Consider the following 19,831-nt stretch of genomic DNA (forward strand, 5'->3'; position numbering starts at 1 on the left):
GAGGTAAAATGAGCTGAAAAGGCGAAAGCTTGACCTTATTTAAGCAAATGGGAAATGGTGCCTTCAGTTTCTTAGTTCAGTGCCCTTTCTGCTGGGTCCTGCTCCCTTTGCATGTATTTTCTTTAATAGCATGTACAAGGTGGCTGATAAGACTTTTAATTTTTTGCTGTTGATTTTAACTTTATAAGTAAGATCGCAAAATTTATTCTATTAAAAAAAATTTTTTTATTGAAGAAATAGCTGCAAAAGGCAAGGCTTTTAATATATATTTTGAAAGCCAGCCAGTTACCCAGTCAGCGAATTTGACAGCCAATTTAAGAGCCCAGTAATTCCTCTGAAATGCAAAGAAGGGCAATGCACCAAGAATAGCAAAACTTTTGTCATTTACTTAATGATTGTTAACTCCTAGCATGTTTAATGTGGACTGAATGGTGTTCCCAAATCTGCCACTGACTCAGTCTATAAGCTGCAAATTATTCATCTTCAGATGTGACTGACCCAAGTCCTAAAGATCTCTGTGTGTCTTGAGTAAATCAGTCCTCACTCAGTCTGGGGAAATGGGATCTTCATGTTGTCATTATTATTCTTCCTGTGTTAAACAGAGGTAACAATCCTTGATCACCTTTGCAGGAAAGTTGTGAGCTCTGGGACTGGGAAATGTTATGAGGGTGCTGAGCAGAATCATTCTGGATGCCATTTTTGGAACTCCTGAAAAAAATAAAAAAAGAAATGGTGATATTCTATAAGATTCCATTAGTATGGCAGTAATTTCCCAGTGTTGTGAATACAGAATTTCCTTGGTAAGCAGGTCCTAGTGAAGATGGAAGGGTGCAGTTCTCCTCCCTGGCCTTGAGGAGGAACATTTGAACAATATTTGCAGGCAGCACCTCTTTCACAGCCACTTCACTTTATTTTGGAAAGTAACAAGCAGCAAATGATGTGTTATGAGATGCAAATCACAGTCCTCAAAATATAATTACGCCTTTTTTTTAAAAGTTTCTCCTTATAAATATGTGACTTATGAGGAAATTCTGCCTTATAACAAGAATCATATTTGGCAAGAAACCTTTGGAAGCTTGTTGTATAGATTTGTTTTAAGAAATTATGCTGTAAAAGCCCTTATTTTTTAATTTTTATTTTAGCCACTTTTAGAATTAAGCCTTTGTTCCAACAATGACTTCACAAAGAGATTCAGAATTGGCTATTTGAAGCATGCTTTTTTGTTTATATCTTTTTCACTTACTAACTCACTTTATTTGAGAAGAGAAAAATATTAAGGCTCAACACCTCTTCTCATTTAATTAAGTGCATAAGACCACAAATATGTCAGATCAGCAGTAAACTCCACATTAAAAATAAAATTGGCACTATTTAGTATTACTGGAGATCTAAGAAAACACTAAGTTGGAGAGAAGGAAGAGGCAAATCTGTGGGCTGCTTTGTTAACTTTTATATTTATTTGTTGTCAGAGGGGCATAAGGAACTTCACAGACCACTTTTATTTCTGCTGGCTTCTTCAGCTCCCTGTATCCAAGGACTGGATTATTAGGTTATTTGGAAAGGCTATTTATTAAGTTATTTTGAAAAGAAAATTGTGAGCTTTACTAAATTTGTATGTTTGAAGGGCAGGTGATGCCCTTGATAGGAAAGATATCAATTTTGGCTTCTGCTGAATAGGTGTCTGTGCAGGGAGCTGTTTCAGTCTGGCTCTAGCTGGGACACTTGAGTCAGTTATTTCTGCCATGCAATCTCAGTTTTGCTCCTAACTTGTGTCCTTGGGCAAATCCCTTAATCCCCGTTCCCTGTTTACACAAGCATTAAAAAAGGAAATTTTTTTTTCTACCTCACAGACACGTCCTAAGTGTTTATTACTGTTGGTGCAGTGCTTTGAAGTTATGTAGTGCTTTGAAGTTTTTGTCCTTTGAAGTATTGTTTTCTGGCTTCTCAGCGATGAACATTTATTCCTTAAATTAACGCATGCCCGTGTTCTCGATGTTGCCATGTCATCCTCAAATATACATTTAATTTTCTCTAGTTTAATTTCTCAAAGATGAAAGCGACCCAAAGCGCACCTTTGTGGTGGAAGGAGCCCGTGAGGGGATGAGGCTGCGGGACCGAGGCACCTGCAGAGGTCACCATTCCTCCACCGAGGCTCTCGGGAGCGGATCTGGCTGTGGAATCACCAGCCTGTAAGAGATAACACAGCCAGCATCGTTATCTAAACATCGTGAGGGGTGCAGAAATATCTCTGGGTGATCAAGGCATTTTCCTTAATAAACAGGGCTCATGGAGAGAGCCCTGCTTTGGATAACCAGCAATCTGAGTGTGGCCGAGCTGGTTGAGGTGGAACTGTATTTAGGCAGAGCTGGATTGAGAAACAGCAGAGCTGGAAGAGTTCATGGTGGTGATTACAGGGAGCTTCACTTGTTAGAACGTTGGGAGAGCTGAGCAGACAGGATGTCTGCAGGAGGCAAAGTGCAGAGCTTGGTTTTGCCTAAAGATGAACTGCAGTAAATGAGGGGAATCCAAAGGGGAGCTTTGGTGCTGAGTGATGAGTTTGTGTCAGTCATATTTCTGTGGAGAGCAGGCTCAGGGCCTTCCTGGCTGGTGTTGAGATGGGAGCTGCTCCCTAGGGAGGGGCACACACAGAACGGGGATCAGGGCCCACTGAGGGTGGGGAAAGCTCATTTGGGCAGTCTGACAGTGTTCTGTGCCTGACAGCATCCATCCCATCCCATCCCATCCCATCCCATCCCATCCCATCCATCCCATCCATCCCATCCCATCCCATCCCATCCCATCCCATCCCATCCCATCCCATCCCATCCCATCCCATCCCATCCCATCCCATCCCACCCCATCCATCCCATCCCATCCCATCCCATCCCATCCCATCCATCCCATCCCATCCATCCCATCCCATCCCATCCCATCCCATCCCATCCCATCCCATCCCATCCCATCCCATCCCATCCCATCCATCCCATCCCATCCCACCCACCCCACCCCACCCCACCCCACCCCACACACCCCTTGGTAGCACAGAGCCACCCTTGCTTGAAAGAGCCCTGCAGAAGCCACAGCTTCCCACATTTGTCCACTCTCATGGATGCTTTCCTAACACCAATAAAGCAGCAGCGGGTACAACAGCCCAGGTATTTTATTCTCTCTCCAGAACAAGGCACAGCCTTATCTCAGCACTGTAGGGCTGTTTCCTCAGGCATAAACACATGAAGGTCACATTAGGCACTGCAGCCATGCAATGCAAACTGTTCTTTTTCCCAAAGATTAATGAGCACTTCCATGCAGTTCCCAAGCCAGGGTGAGTGGACAGGGCACATCTGCAAAGTGCCACTGATGGCTGTAAATGCCAGCAGAGCAGGCTGGCGCCAGCAATGAGCCTTAACAAATACATAACTCAGCCTAAGTGAGGATTAGGACTGTTTTCCAGTTTATCATGCATTTAGAAGTGAATTTAAGAAGAGTAACCAAACTACTTAGGAACCATTTTTTGTCCCATTCATGTTTTGAGTAATGAAAGTATTTTTCCAAAATTCTTCATGGCATTACTTGCCAGGTTGTTTTCTAAAAAGCTACATAGTGGAGGTTGAAGGGAAAAGAAGTTGCTAGTTTAGCTTCACAGAGGTAAAGAAACATTCTTGTTTCAGAACATAATAAATAAAGTAAAAGTTGGTTAGAAAGAAAAAATGTTCTGATTTGATGAATGATATATATATAGCTACTGCAAATTTCATAGTGCAAAGTTTAAAAAAATTAAAATTTTTATGTCTAACTGATGATTATCCTATCATTAGGATAAAATATAAATGATGTAAAAGTATTGAGTTACTAAATGCTGAGGCAGCTTTAGGATCAGCAAAACCAAAAGGAGAGAGGGCAGAATTTTTTGCATTGTAAACCAAACAAGCCCTTGTGATTTTGAGTCAGTAGCATGCACTTTGTCACTGAAAACTTACAGAAGAAGAAAATACTTTATAGAAGTTCTGTAACTGGTGAAGAGAGTGAGGATCTTCCTCACAGCATTGCTCCCAGCAGGGTTTGGTGCTGTCACTGCATCTCCCAGAGAGCCTTTAGCCAAATTTGCTTTGCAGAGGTAGAGCACTCAGTGAAAACTATTCTGGAATTACACCAGAACCAAGCAGCATTTTGCTCTTAGTGACATAAAAATCTATCACCAGTACATCTTCACTGTTCTAGTTAAATCTATCTATAGCAGTTTCCTGGTCTTTAGACAATTGAAATTACTCAAGGGACTAGCTTGTAACCACATTTATAAAAAAATTGGTATTATTCTCCTTCCTTCTTCTGTAAAAAATATATGGAGGCAGTTGCTTTTATTTATTCCATTTGCCTTTATTATTATTTAGTTGTACTCCAACCTGATCAACTGGTTAAAATTATCTTGGATTTTGAGTTGCATTTGGTTTATATTTGTTATACATCAAAATGCAGTTTAACTTTCCTGCTGTAGCAGAAAATCACAGGCAATTGTGAAGAATCACAATCACAATTGTTTCTTCCTTACTGGTGTGTTAGTCTGATCTCAGTTCTGTAATTTGGTATCTTTTGCCCACAGTATTTCTCATTCAGAGGGATATAGAGTTGATTCTTTCATGTTATCTCCCCTTCCCATTTCTGGCAGCTTCCCCTGCCCTCTGTTTGAATCCTCTGCCTTTCACTGACTATTTTGGTTCCCCCTCAAAGTTCTTGTGTGTCAGGCTCTGGATTCTGCACCTCACCCCAGCCCAGTGCAGCAGAGGGGATGGTTACACACCCAGCTGACAGGGGTGCCTCACAGGAGTGCCAGTGTGGTTCCCAGAGCATCAGTAGGACATCAGCAGCTCCTGTCTCTTTGTGAGTTCTGAGTAAAGCTCCAGCACTGAGGACCTGCTTCACTGGAGCACTGGCTCAGGACCTCAGCTGTCCTCTGGTCAGTTTGGCTCTGTGAGAAACACCCTTGTTGATTTGGAGAGCTCCCTAAATCACAAAGTCCTGACAACTCCTCCAGATTCGTGGTGTTTGCTTTCCTTGGCATGTCCCAAACACCCTTCTGTGCTGGGCTGCACCTGTGACATTCCAGCAGCTCCCTTTGTTCCCAAGCCATGATGTCTCCTACTCAAATTTCCATTCAAAGGGTGATTCATGCAGCAGGGGAAAGCCATGACCTGGCTGCCCCCTCAGTTTCCATGTGCAGGCCCATCTGAACTGGAGCTTTCATTTCACACTGAGATTTCCCTGTGTCTTGTGACACAAGGGAAAAAGAAGGTTGATTCCAGCTATTAAAAATCATTATTCTTTCCTTAATCTGGGTCTTCTAAAATCCATAGTGGGGATATTACTGTTCTATTGAGCCAAGGATTTTGCTTCACTGGGATCTATATGATATATAAATACATTTACAGGTAAATTACAATGACTCTTCAGCATCTACCACATCACCTGACAGGAGTCTCACAAGTCTCAGGGACCTCAATTAAACCCAGAACTGCTATTTAGGCAAGGAGAGGGGAAAAAAAAATTTAAAAAGCACAAACCAAAAGAACTTTTAAAACTTTCTCAAACAGGGAATGCTTCAACTGCTCAGCAAACTGAATTTACAAATGAATGTGTTGAGGTTAGAGGGACAGAGTGGAAGAGACTCAGAGAGGCATAAGGTACCAATATTCAAGGGGTGAAAAGGAAAGTAGTGCAGGGACTGTGGAAGACATCAAAGCTTTAGGAAGGATGCCTGAAGAAGAATTCCCATGCCTGGAACTAAGTCTTTATTCCTAACTCCTCTAGTCTGCACTGGCAGCAGAGAATTATTTGCTGCATAAAGAGGCTTTTGGAAAAAAAAAAAACCCTAGATTTGGTCACAGGAGTAATGCAAACACAGAGCATGGATTTTCTACTCCCTAGGAATGCCTCTTCCCCCAGCACACAGGGTTGGTACCTGTGCCACAGCTGCTCTGTGGACAAAGCACAGGTTTGAGTCATTATGTCAGCATCCTTTTTATTTAATAAATAATAGCTTCCATAACTTGAATGTTTGGTTCTGATGTCCAGCTGGAGAGAACTGCACACCTCCACCTGCAGTCTTTACAGGAGCTGCATCTCTTCAGGCATCCTTCCTAAAGCTTTGATGTCTTCCACAGTCCCTGCACTACTTTCCTTTTCACCCCTTGAATATTGGTACCTTATGCCTTTCTGAGTCTCTTCCACTCTGTCCCTCTAAGCTCAACACATTCATTTGTAAATTCAGTTTGCTGAGCAGTTGAAGCAATCCCTGTTTGAGAAAGTTTTAAAAGTTCTTTTGGTTTGTGCTTTTTAATATTTTTTCCCTCTCCTTGCCTAAATAGCAGTTCTGGGTTTAATTGAGGTCCCTGAGACTTGTGGGACTCCTGTCAGGTGATGTGGTAGATGCTGAACAGGCATCTAGACCCATTGTAATTTACCTGTAAATGTATTTATATATCATATAGATCCCAGTGAAGCAAAATCCTTGGCTCAATAGAACAGTAATATCCCCACTATGGATTTTAGAAGACCCAGATTAAGGAAAGAATAATGATTTTTAATAGCTGGAATCAACCTTCTTTTTCCCTTGTGTCACAAGACACAGGGAAATCTCAGTTTCAATTAAAAGTTCATATTGCATCATGAAATTGGGATAAATGTGACATTAAGTGCATAGAAGGGATATTGTAATGACAGCTCAAGTGCATTTACTGACTTCATGTTCAATTCAATAAAATATCTCTATTTAAACATTATCTGAAGCACCCAGAGCTTGCAACAGAATTCAGAACAAACCTGCTGGAGAGTTTTGGCCATGGCAGATTTGCTAGAAATATTGGCAAATTGAACTTAATTGTAACAGATTACATCTCAAGTTTGCATTTTCCAGTTTGCTTGGTTTCTGTGTTACTTTGTTTCTGAATCTTTCAAATCCAAAACACCTTTTGTGCTCCCTAGGCTTGGTTTTGTTAGTTTATTTTACAACAGGATGCATCAATGTCATCTAGATGTGACTTTCAGTTTTGCTTGAATTGACACCAAATCCAAGGTGGTGGTTTGTTCCCCCTTCCCCTCTTTTACTCACTGGCATAATTTCCATCCAGCAAAGCTTTTGGAAAATAAGGAAGGAAAAGCCTTGCTGTACAAGCTACCTGTGAATCCCATCCAAACAGAAAAGACTTGTGTAAAAGCTTGGCAGGCACTCCCAGCACAGTGACTTCCTCATTTCATGCCATCATTCCACGTACAGAAAATGAATCTGAAAATCACAGTAATTTCCATTCATTTTTGAATGTGAAATTGTAAATGGTAAATTTCCTATCTGTGTATAACACCCACATTTTAAATCAAAAGTCTTGAATGCTGACAGCATTAGTCAGAGGAAATCCTGTATGAACATCCAGCACTTGAGTTGGACCTTCCCCTGGATCACACCATAGAAGGAGTTTGCAGGAAAACGTTCTGTTGCTGTCAAATCCTGTGTTGATTTTAACCCTTTACCTGCCATTCCCTCTGGTATGACAGTGCTTTTTTTTTTCCTAAGGCCATTTGCCATTTTCTTGTGATCAAAATGATATTAAAAAAACATATATTTCAATGCTCAAACTGTCTATATTTTAATAATACACCAGTAGCATTCTGTAGTGCAGATGTGCACTTTGACACTCTCCCTTATGAGCACAAAATGTCTTCAGTGTATGCTGCAATATGAATTAAAATGCCTATTTAGAATATTATATTGTTAATATTCATGTATTAATTATCAACATGAAACAAAGTGCGCAGGTCAGTAAAACTGGAAAGCTAAAAAAGCCAAAATAACTTTGTACATTAACCCATGACATGGCCAATGCAATACCAGCAACAAACCCAGCTGTGTTGCACGGGATCATTTTCACATTACATGGCTGAACCAATTGTGACAATTTCTTTGCCTTTATTTAAAAGGAGCCATCTCTCAATGGGCTCATAATATATCTTTAAAAATAAAAAAAAAAAATCCTGTTTATCATTTTCATCTAGTGGGAAAATCCCACACATGCTGAGTTCTTGTGGAACAGCTGGCTTAAATTAAAGCTTTGGACTTAAGGAAGGAATCTTAGAACATAAAGTATCAAATAATAGCTAAATTCCAGATTAGAATGAGATTGTCATGTCAGGCATGGCAAGTATATATTAGGCAAATGGACTTGAAGAATATTAGGGATTTTGTAATGTGGTGAATCTTAATACTCTAGTTTTAGAACTAGAACCAGCAATGTTTAAACATAGTTTAATCTAATTCGATAAATAAATCAAAATACATTTTAATATATCGTTGTTTATATGGGACAGGCTTTCGACTGTGAAATACTAATGGATGTGCACAAAAGAAATAGCAAGCCATTAAAAATTCTCAGTAATTGGAAGCTCTGCTTTTATTCTGACTCTTCTCATGAATTTGAAGAGCCTTTCATAGATTTTTGGAGCATCATCGTTTAATGATCATTAGTTGTAAGGCAAAGTGGTAATTTTTACTACATGGAGAGTCTGTTTGTTTTGAACCTGTACTTATAAAACTTTTCTTTTTGAACTCACAGACTCATGGAGTCATTTAAATCAGAGAGTAGATCTCTGTGAAGTCGGTATCATTTTGAAGATCCAAGCAGAGGGAGGATTTAGACCAAGACCAAGTTGTTTGGTTTGGGACTTTTCAGCTTTGTTTTTTAAGCCAAGACCTGGCCTGCCTGGGAAAAGGAGAATTAAGCTCAGTATTTCTACACTGCAGATCTCAATCAGCACTTATGGAGAACTGTGTGTGCAGCTATAAAGGAGCTCCTCATGTACAGCTGTAGCTGGAATTAGAACTCAAATTCATTACTGATTGTGCTCTTGGCTGGTGTGGTACCAGCTGAACCCCAGAAACACGGAGGAATCCGGGTTTATTATTGTGTGTTATGGCGAGGTCTTGCTTGTTCCTGTTTCTGCAGAGCTGTAAAGACAAGGAGTTTTATTTCTTCTTCATTGCTGTAGATCAGGACTGCCAGCAGAGGAGTGAGACTGTGCTGGAGAGGCAGGAAGGGGTGAGATGGGTGGCAGTGCTTTCCTGGATTGATGGGCAGTGTGTTAAAAAGGGGATAATGGGAGCTTTTCTTTCTTACTTTGGGCTGTGCAAGTGTCAAAGTACATCGAAATTAATTCCAGGAGGAAGCGCCTTTAAAAAGGCTACAGAAAATCAAGCGGCGTGGAGCTTGCTGGTGTTCCTCATTTGCAACAGGTTTGAGAATTGGGCTGTTTGTAACAAAAAAAAAAGAGTAACTTCAGAGGATCTTTCCTTCCCAGAGCTCATGACTTTGTTGCTTTTGTCCCTACGTTGTCATTGTTACCTTTAGAGCTTGATTGGAACCCTGACTGGCGTTGCCAGTAGCAAATAGGAATTGTAGATCCTAAATGTGAGAGCTTTTCGTTGTTGCCGCATTGAAGCCACAGCAACAACCATTAACATTTAGCTCCAATCCGAGCCTTTCCCATGCTGCCAGCCTGGCATTTCCTGTGCAGTGGAAAACACAGGAGCAGTTTCAGCACGTGAGGAGATAATGCAGCAAACGGAGGGGGCCAAGGAAATAGCTTGAAATTAATTGTGGGTGTGGCAGTGTACTTTGTAAGTAAATTCAAAACAGGCATGGAAGCCAATATCAGGAACATGTGCAAGAAATTCCATTTATAAGACTTGGAATAATAACCTCATGGCCCTCTTAAATAATTTTAAACATATATGCATAAAGTTAGTCATCTAACAAAAACAGTTTCATAAGCAGGTACAGTAATGTCTCACAGTTCTCGTTCAAGTTAATGGCTGCATGAAAAATGTTCCCTGGGAAAGTCAAACCATGTTTTATAGGTTTGTCCATATGGGGAGCTGAGCTTGTTTAACCAAAAGTGTGAACTTAAATTAAGTTAGCAAAACTGGTGCAAAATCTGTCTGGGCATTTTTGTACTGTAAGTTCCGTTGAGAAGAATGAATTCAGGAGTTCTGGCTCGATCTGTGGCAATCTGGATATGGCTGTGAGCATTTCTTTCAGGAGATGCCACATCCTCACTGCCTGTACCTGCACTTGTGTTCCACCTCCTCAGTTGCTCCCTGACATTTCAGGTGTTTGTAGAGCTCTGTGGGTAACAGAATAAAGGGAGCAATGCAGGGAAAAATATTCCCAAAATTACTACCAGCACAAAAGAGGGAGTGGAAAAGAGAAGGAGAAGGGAAAAGGTGGTTGCTTAGGCTGACACCGAGGTACAAAAAATACTTATACACATCAAAGCTGAGCTCCCTAAGTGCAGGAGGTGCCTCTGTCGGTGTTTGCCTGGCAGCAGCAGCCCCTGCAGCAGTTGTGGCTCCTGCAGTCACAAACTGGCACACAAACCTGAGCTGCTTCCTTGGTACCTTCATCAAACACCAGCTAAAGCTACCTGAGGTCGTTCAGTGAGGCCCTGGGTTGCACAGAAAGACAGATGTGCACACTTGGACCAGTCTGAAACCATCCATTTGAAAGAGATGGAGCTGGGTAACTTTATTACAAAATGAAAATTTAGTCTAAGAGAAAACCCAGCTCCTGGTACAAAGTGTTTTGCCTTCTTTTCCTTTTCCTTTCCTTTCCTTTCCTTTCCTTTCCTTTTCCCTTCCCTTCCCTTCCCTTCCCTTCCCTTCCCTTCCCTTCCCTTCCCTTCCCTTCCCTTCCCTTCCCTTCCCTTCCCTTCCCTTCCCTTCCCTTCCCTTCCCTTCCCTTCCCTTCCCTTCCCTTCCCATTTGTCACCATCCTGATTTCCAAAACAGGGATATTCCGCATCTTCAGGACTTGTGCTCCTTTGTTGGTAACTGTCAGTATTTTGAGAAACAGCCAAATTGGTCAACTTTATTGTTACTTCTCCAAAATTACACAGAGCCTAAACAGTTTGAAGTGTAGTGAGGGGCACTTCCCTAAATATACTGAGCTGAGGTGGTTTTTGGAGTGCAAAAGTGGGAAATAAAATCCAGAAGTCTTTAACCATGGTGATGTATTAAAAGCACAGATACAAGTGCCTAGAGAAAAGCTGCCTGCTTTTCCATAGGTCACACTCCTGAAAACTGGAAATTGTGCTGTACCAGAAAGATACTGGTTAGAAATCTCTGCTTCAAAGAGGAGCAGCTTGGGCAAAGAACATTAAATTCTACTTGCAATTAATCATTTAAAGAAGGAAATTTGATGTTAACTTTCCAGGGGTTGTTTTGGTCAGTAACATTTTTGGGGACTAACTGCAAACTCCTGTTCTGGAGCCAGCTGCACTTACTGTATATTTGTACGTAGTTTTTATGTAATTCTGCATATTAAAGCACTTGCATAACTAATTAAAATATATGTACTTGTAAATACTTTATCTTGTTCAGTCAGGAAGCAGGGAGAACAGACAATCTGTGTGACTGAGAGCAGAGCCAAACAAGAAAATTGGGGATGGATTTTGCCTGAAGAATTCAGGTTCTTTTTTTCCCCTTCAGGTATTTGGGTCAGACACTTGGTGATTATTAACAAGATAAAGATCATATCTTGACTGAGGCCCTGAGACACCACTAGAGGGTTTATTGTAGATCTTGTTTTTAATTACTTCTTGCAAGGAGTTTTGCACAGTTAATATTTGGGGATAATATTTGGATAGGGAAAAAAAAAAAAGGGGTACATTATGTATGGGCTGCAGCAGAGCAAAGCTTTGCATATGGAAATTTGTTCATCACTAACACGTGGTGGATGTTTGCAAAATGTTCTGTGGAGTGAATGTCTCCTGATTCTAATCAGGTAATTGTTGCTCCCTGGTTTCATCCTATCTGACTGGAGGCTCCTAAGTTAAAAAAACCTTGTTGCTGAGGCACAGGCACTTCAAGCAGCAATTTAATTTATCCAGATCACCCTCTGAAGGGGCTGGTGCTTTTCTCTCAGCTATAAGGGGAGCCTGTGGTGCCTCCTACCCCAGCTTTGTTAGGTGTCAGGAGTTAAACTGAAGAAATCCTGAGCTGTATCTCCAAAGTATTATGGGTTTTGGGGGTTTTGTGTCTGATTTCTCAAGGTGAAAATAAAAAACCTCCTGAGCTTGCAAGGTGTGTGCAGCAGCTCACAATTTTTGCTGCTGTTGAGAGTTCTAAAACTGCTTTTGGACACAAATGAACTTTTCATAGTTGCCAAGGTGGTTTGATTTGCCATCACAAAAAGCCATCAACTTTGAGAATCACATCCTTTGAAATAAGTAGGCCCCAATTTTAGTAGTGCTTGGCCATTATTTTAAATTTAGCAATGATCCATTCAGTGGAGACTCAAAACTTGTTCAGTTTTCCTTTTCAGTACAGTGCCGCGTGAGAGAGGGGCTTTGTGAGTTTGGATAGCAAGGTTATTGGTTGCTCCCTGTGTCCTGTGTGTTTTCATGGCTCGTTATCTGAGGCAGAAAGGTGTGCTAACTGCAGCCATCTAAAAGCCATGCAGTTTTTTCTCTTTTACTCTTTTCCTCATCACCGGGGAGGAGAATTCACAAAAACAGCCATGGACACTCACTCTGAACTCTTACTGTCCTCTGATGTAACTGTGGTTATTCTGTGACTAAAATCACGCAGGATCTCCCTCCTCATTGCAGTGATTATTTTAAGAATTCAGGAAAGCTGTTGAAATTATTCTGTTTTTAGGACACTTGTATGATAATAGATTTCATCTGAAATCTTTTTTGGCTACTACACCACCTAAGCAGAGGCTCCTATTCCAGGCATGTGTGCAGCTGGTTCCAGGACTATTTGCTTTTGAGCTCCATCTGCTGGAATTCTATCCTGTTTCCCACATCTTTGGTGTTATTATGCTGCCAGGTCATACAGGAATTGGTTTTAATTAAAAAGAGAATAAGGAATGAAATTCCCAGTTCAGAGGAATGTTCAGCAAGTTGTTTGTCCTTTTGTTTAAGAGTTCACCTTAGAGATTGCTTGGAGAGCATAAAACTCAAAACCAGAAAATAATTGTGAGACAGAGCAAAACAGATACTAAGTTTTCTTCTGCTTTTGTTGACAGTTTCTAGGTATTTTATAGAAATTTGGATTAATCAGGTCAGCCATGACCTATCAAATTTGTATGAGATTTCAAAAACAGATTACTTGCTCATTTTTCTGAATTAGGTTTTTGTTTGGTTTTCCCCTGATGTCTGTTGTTCCTCTATAACTAAGAAAATTAGCAGTGTTTTCAATATTTAATTAACTTTTAAAAAAGCCTTTCTTCCCAATTGTAACTGTGCTTCTCATGTTTCGGATATTTAAGGACAGAAGGGACCATGATGAAAATCTAATTTGATTTTTGTAGCTGCATTGTTTCTTAACAAAAAAGTACTGCAAAGAATGATGTGCAGAATTGGAAAAGAGGGCCCTGCTGTGCAAAACCCCTCTAAAAGTGTTTCAGTAGTCAGAGGCTTTCACGGTGCATTATATGATGGCTTTTTGCAAGTTCCCTTTGTAAGGAGCACATTCTCTGTTCAGAGGATACATTATCCTGTTCATGTCAGCAGTAATGGATCTGTGGAGAATTAGGGTGGCCACCAGCCCTTGGGTGCATGCTCTGGTGTTGGCAGTGCATGTAATTCCAAGGAACAAGCATTTCTCTGGAAGAATTACCTTCCCAAAAAGCAAACCATCAGCATTTTGAAGTTTCCTTTTCTTGCCTTGTAAAGCTAACACCACCTTCCTTCCCCTGTCCCTCAGCTGGTGCCAGATGTTCCTAAGGTATCTTCTGTTTCATAATGGGTTTGTGAATATGGTAATTTCAAATATTTCCTTGCTGTCCATTTGCCTGTTAGCAATATTTTGTGTTCACTCGTGGTGTTTGCAACTTTTATTTTCTACACAGCCAACTTTGCCTGAACTGGTTTTAGTTCTTGATGTGGGTAACTCCATGTTGTTACACAGGAGTCTTGGGAATAAGGGGAGGGAAGAAGAGGTGGAGAACAGAGAAAGTGCAAGGCTTGATTTTAATGATAAGTGGATTTTTTTCAGTTCTGCCTTGTGCTTCTCCTGGACATGGCACAGCCCACGCCATGGTGCTCTCCAGCAGTGCCTGAGCTTGTTCCAGCCTGAGCTGCTTTTCAGAAAGTAATTATTGCAATGGATTTCTTAGACTTCTGCATGGGACAGAGCTGTCAGCCATTTTTCACATAGATTGGAAGGATATTGTCTGGATTTCCAGACAGCTCCCTATAAAATAGAGATAGCTGAGGAATCTCTGGTCCTCAGACTTCATTGTTAAATGGGTGTGTGCTGCCTTAGGCTGGTATTTAAAGTTTTGAGGTTGGTATTTTTTAGACCTACAGATACGCAGGGGTCTGTACAAACTTCCCCTGTGTTCTGAGGCTGAGAGTGGCTGCTAACTGTAACTCTGTCCCACTGGAGAAAAAGTTAAATTGTTACTGATCTTCCTATCATGAAAAGTAGTTTGGATTTAAAATTATTCAGTGAGTAATGATGGTCAAACCCCTCTTTGTAGCTCATTTCTGTTGATGGAATAGAAGTGTGAGGCTTCTATTGGTTTCAATAGAGACCCAACTTCTAATTAATATTCCTGTGTCCCAAACATGTTGTTCTGATTAGAGGCTCTTTGCCCAGGCATTTCTGTGCAGCCTGCCCTGTTTGAAACCCTGCCTTTTTCTGACTTCACTTCCTGAATCCGTTGACAACACTCACAGCCAAACAAAATACATGTTCACAATGCTGTTATTTGCAAAATATTCCCTTGTGAATACAGCTGGGGCAACAAAAAGAGTTTCTCTCTGAATCTCAGAGAGGACTTGACTATTCCTTGTAGCACTAAGGCCCATAGTGCATTAGGCAATTTTAGTCTTGGCAGTTAAGTAAGTGTTAAAACTTTGCATTTCACCACATGTAAGTGCACACAGGTCTTTCATTACCCTTGTGTGTATTGATCACACAGTGATCTACTAAGGAATAAACTGAGAGTGCTGAATTTCAATCCAGGCTGAGGTGGACCCGATAGCAACAGGCTCCCGGCCCACCACACTGTTTACAAAACAGATGGAGGAGCAAAGAATATAAACTTACTTTGCCCTCTTTTAGGCCTGATTCTCAAATGTGATGAGGGACCAATGAAAAGGTTCCTCTTGAAGTGCTCCTCATCTCCTGGTGAAGCTCACTGGCACTACACCCACCCTGCCTGGCACATTCTGTGAGTGGGCACCACTGGAATATTGGCAGGAACAGCCCAGCCCATGGTGCCCACTGAGCCAGCAGTGCCACGGCTCAGGAGCTCTCACCATTGCACACAATGTCACCCTGAGACAGAACACACAACTGCACTTCTGAATGTCTGCGTGTGCACATGGGGCCAGGGTGGAGCAGACTGTCACTCAGCTGGCTTTAATTAACATAGTATTTTATGTAATGTATTTATTTTTTACGTAATTAGGTGATTAAGCAAAATGCTTGCTACCAATGTCTCCTCCATAACCCAGCGCTGCTGAGAGTTAAACATGCACCTTTGCAGGTAATTAATCTCCTTGCCCTGCTTATTTTGCTAGTTGGCACTTGCTAAATCCCTGTAAAACCACACCCAGCAGTGCTGTGTATTATCCCTCTGCTGTCTATTCCTACATATGGTCAAAATCAACTTACCTTCCGGGTTGCTGACATCAGCAAAATGTACTCTTGGCAAACTTGGGAATCCTCCTAGTAACCCTTTGTTTGGTTGGTGTTACAGTTGGATTCCTCTGGCAGCAGCAAACTCCCTCCAAACGGTGCCTACCTTGACACGTGCTTGGCATGTGGAAGGACACTGCCAAATGAGCATCTTTAAAACATGAACACAACCCCTTGTGTGATAAAATGTGTGATAGAAGGGGGGAAAGTTAGAGGAAGATCCTTCTCTGCTTCCTGTACGGAGCTGACCCACAGTAGCTGCAAGTTTAAGAGTATCATTTTGATAACAGTAAAAATGTATATATATAAATATATATAACTACCTAGTAATTTTCTGAAGTGACCTTAACCAACTCCATCACTTCAATTAGGCATATTCCAATTTAAGGAAAAAAATACTTTAAAAAAAAAAACCTGCCTGCTTGAGAATAATGATTTTCTAATATTCTCTGGCAGTCTTTTGATATCATCTATTTTTTCTTGGCTGTTTGGCTCCAAACAGCAAACAGGAAAACATCTGGTCTTCTTCAAATAGGTTTATTAAACAAAATTAATTGGGAGCAGTGTTTAAAATCCTGGTAATAAAGCTGTTTCCCACCCCCCTTCAGCAAAGTAGCATATTTCTGAAATATACCTGTGTATTGTCATTGTACTAAAAATCAGGATTGTTTTGTAAAAAATACCTGGGAAGTGCCTGAGAAGTTGCTGTTTTCAGCAAATTGCTAGGAACAAGCAACAGGAGTTGCTGTTTTTCAACAAGTTGCTATTTTCATTTCCCACTAGGTTCAGTTTTCCCAGCTTTTCTATTGCCAAGAAGGTTAGAACCCAGAGTAATATCCAAAAGGGAAAGGATTTAGAGACAGGAGAAGGGTTGTAAACTTATTTACTGTTGACAGCAGCATTGTCATAAATATTAACAGACAAGAATCACCTCCTACCTGAGAAAACACAGGGATAAAGGTGAATATTTTTATTTTTTAAGCCTACAGCATAATTTTCTTAATACAACCACCTGCCTTATCTTCTTGAGGGCATTAATTTAATAAAAAACATGTCAGATCAAGTAGCCAGTTGCTCCAGTTATGGAACAATTTCGTTCCCTGCCTTCCTAGCCCTCCACAGCCCTGCCTGAAGTCAGATGTCTGAACTGGGCCCCAAGAGCAAGGCAGGCAGGCTGCAGCTGGGGAACCCAACCTCAGCAGAGCCCCAAAAGTTGTAGGAGTTCAGTGAGGACGATCTGGCTGCTCCCTGCCCTGCTCACACCTTCTCCAGGACCTGTCTGGAGTTACACAGTAAGTTCAGCATAATCCCTACCCTTCAGAGCCCAGCCCAAAGGGCATTTTCCCAACTAAGGTACTAGCCAAAAAAAAAAAAAAAAGTGTGAGGGGAAAAATACATTTTAATTATTTTATTTTTCTTAAATATAATAGAACCTTCTAGAATTTTTTTCCAGAAACAGAAACATTAAAAAATTATACTTTATTACAAATGGTAAACTCAGAGTGCTAAAAAAAAGCCTCTTATTTACAAACAATACTGGGCAGTGCCCAAATAAACAACATAAAAATAACTTACAAAGTCATGAAGTAGTTTATTGACATTAATCAACTTTCATAAAATAAAATAAAAAAAGATATGTACATACACAATTTACTTGAAGGCAGGCAGAACAGTTCTTTTTTTTTTGTTTATCAGCCTCCCACAAACCTCCCTCCCACTTTTTTTTTTTTTTCTTAAGGAATACTACATAAAGCAATCTACAGTTTCTATTGCAGTTTAACCTTTAATACTGAATGATCATCGAATGTTAGGTCCATGCAGGTCTTGGTCAATGTTAAACGAAGATCTGACATCTCATCCGAGCAGGGACAGCCCTTCCCGGAGCAGCGCTGGCCGCTGCACTCCCGGCTCCAGCTGAAGGCTTTGCCAGTCTTTCCACACATGCGCTTTGCGGAGCACAGGCAGGACTCAGCCTCGCAGCTTTGCCATTAGCTTTATGCCTCTGCCACTTTGGATTTTTCCTCTTTTACTTGTACCACAACACACAGTTCTCGCTGAAGAGTCTCTTCAAAACGTCTGCAACTGCTGTGTGAGCATGAGCTGGCACCCGCTGTTGACGTGGTTCATGACCTTCTGCTTAAGCTGTGCAACCTGTTCTCTGAGCATGTTGGCAGTGGATGCCAGCTCTGAGTTCTGGGCTTTCAAAGTTTTCACTTTTTCTTCCAACCGGGCAATCCTTTCCAACTTCCTTTTCCGGCATTTGGACGCCGCGATTCTGTTCCTCATGCGCTTTCTCTCGGCTTTGATTCTCTCCTGTGATTCCATGTCAATGGGGGACAGGGGAGGAGTTTCCCCCGGCATTTCAGGTACAGTCTGCGGCTCCTCTTTCAGAGCCTGGAGCCGGGGATGCTGCACGGGCATCTGGGGGTTTATGTGATGCTGGGGCGCGTATCCCATGCTGTTGGCGTTGTAGCTGGGCGCGGAGCTGAGCGCGTTGGGGTTGAAGTTGCTGAGGTTGGCGTACACCGGGGGCTCGCTGTGCAAACTGGTGTTGAAGCTGGTGCTGCCGGCCATGGAGGACACAGGTGCCATCCCGCTGGTGACAGGTTGGGCGGCCGAGGTGACGCTGGGCAGCGTGTTCTGGTTGTGCAGCTCCGCCAAAGCCCTCACGAAGCCCTCGGCGAACCCCTCCTGCTCGTCGGTGACATTCTTGGGGCACAGGAACTGCGTCGGGGTCGGCGTGGTGGTGATCAGCCCGTTGCTGGACTGGATGATGAGCCGCTCCAGCTCGGGCGAGGCCAGTTTAAGGAGCCCCACGTCGGGCGAGGTGAGGATGTCGGCGTTCTTGTTCCTCAGGTGCGGCTTCAGGTTGCTGGAGGGGTCGGACAGGTTCAGCGTCATGTTCTGCTTCAGCACCTTGGCGTTATTGTATCCGTACCCGCCGCTCTCCGGCGGCGCGAAGCCGGCGCTCAGCGCATCCTCGTAGAAAGTAGGCTCCATCTTTGCACTCATAGAACACAGTCCGGGGAGAGGAAGCTGCCCGGCCGCCGCTCAGCTCCCCGCGGGCACCCCGACCCTCCCGGGGAAGGGGAACGCGGAGCCGAGGAAGGAGAAACGCGGAGCCTTACTGGATCGCCGCTGCCGCCGCCGCGCTGAGAGCCCGCCCGGCCTGGCGGGGCGCCTCGCCGCCCTCCTCCTCCGCGTGCCGGTGGTGCCGGGACGCCGCTCCGCCGCCACAAGTACTTTCCCTGCCCGGCTCCGCGCTATTCCCGCTCCACCGTCCCGGCGGCCGCACTCAGTCGCGCTCGTTCGCTCCCGCCCGCCCCGCGCTCTGCGCCCGCTCCCGCCGTGCAGCCCTTCACTTATCAGCGGCCGCGAGCCCGCTAAAAATAGCGCATGATGTCACTCCGCGCGCTCCCCATTGGCTGCCGCCGCCCCGTCCCCGGGGGGGCGGGGCCAGGGCCCGGCGCGCGGAGCCGGCCCGGGTCGCCATGGCCACCCCCCCCTTCAGAAGCTTCTTGAGCGCGCGGGGCCTTGTGGGATGACGTAATGCCGGGGGGGCGCGCGCGGGGCAGTGTGGGCTGACGTCTTTGTTTTTGAAATATCTGGTTACCGCGTCCCGCGCGCGCGGGCTGCGCCGCCGGCCCCCTCCTCCGCGGGCACCGCACCAAGCACCGGCCCCGGGGCCGCGCTCAGCCCCGGCCGCCGCTCCCGCTGCGCCTCTGCCTCCGTCTGCCTGTGCGCGCGCTTGCTTGCTTGCTTGCTTGTTTGTTTGTTTGCGTGGCGGCCGCTGCCTCCGCCGGGTATCGGGCTGTGCTGTGCTTCCCCCCCCTCGCCTTCGCCGCTCCTCCCTCCCCCGGCGCTGGTTCGGCCCTTCAGGTGGCGCTCCCGGGGAGCCCCACGTGCTTTCCCCGTCCCGCCGCCCCCGCCGCTTCCAGGCAGCGCCGGGGGCGGCACCGGGGGCACCCCGCGCTCCCCGCCCCGGGCTGAGCCCCCGCGGGGCCGCTGGAGTCCCCGCTCGCCCGCCCGGCCCCGCGGGTTTCGGCCGCGGGTGTTCGCGCTTGCCCCCGCACCTCCGCCCCCCGGCACGGCTCTGCCTCTACCGAGAGCCGGGACCTCAATTCCCGGCCTCGGGAA

General features: G+C 43.8%; 1 protein-coding gene and 1 long non-coding RNA gene across 2 annotated transcripts in view; one reads left to right on the plus strand and one right to left on the minus strand.

Moving 5' to 3' along the window:
* LOC134423303 (uncharacterized) overlaps positions 1-19,831 on the plus strand; it is a 153,292-nt gene that overhangs the window by 5,096 nt on the left and 128,365 nt on the right. The gene's annotated exons all lie outside the window — the stretch shown is intronic.
* JUN (Jun proto-oncogene, AP-1 transcription factor subunit) lies at positions 17,076-19,009 on the minus strand. The gene has a single exon (XM_063166200.1). It carries the CDS (start codon positions 18,704-18,706, stop codon positions 17,762-17,764), a length of 945 nt encoding a protein of 314 aa, XP_063022270.1. The 5' UTR covers positions 18,707-19,009; the 3' UTR covers positions 17,076-17,761.

The sequence above is a fragment of the Melospiza melodia genome, chromosome 11, assembly GCF_035770615.1.
Source record: "Melospiza melodia melodia isolate bMelMel2 chromosome 11, bMelMel2.pri, whole genome shotgun sequence".
Classification (NCBI taxonomy): domain Eukaryota; kingdom Metazoa; phylum Chordata; class Aves; order Passeriformes; family Passerellidae; genus Melospiza; species Melospiza melodia.

Bases quoted from the DNA above. Each gene is read 5' to 3' on its own strand.
- JUN (XM_063166200.1), bottom strand. From the start codon at position 18,706: ATGAGTGCAAAGATGGAGCCTACTTTCTACGAGGATGCGCTGAGCGCC.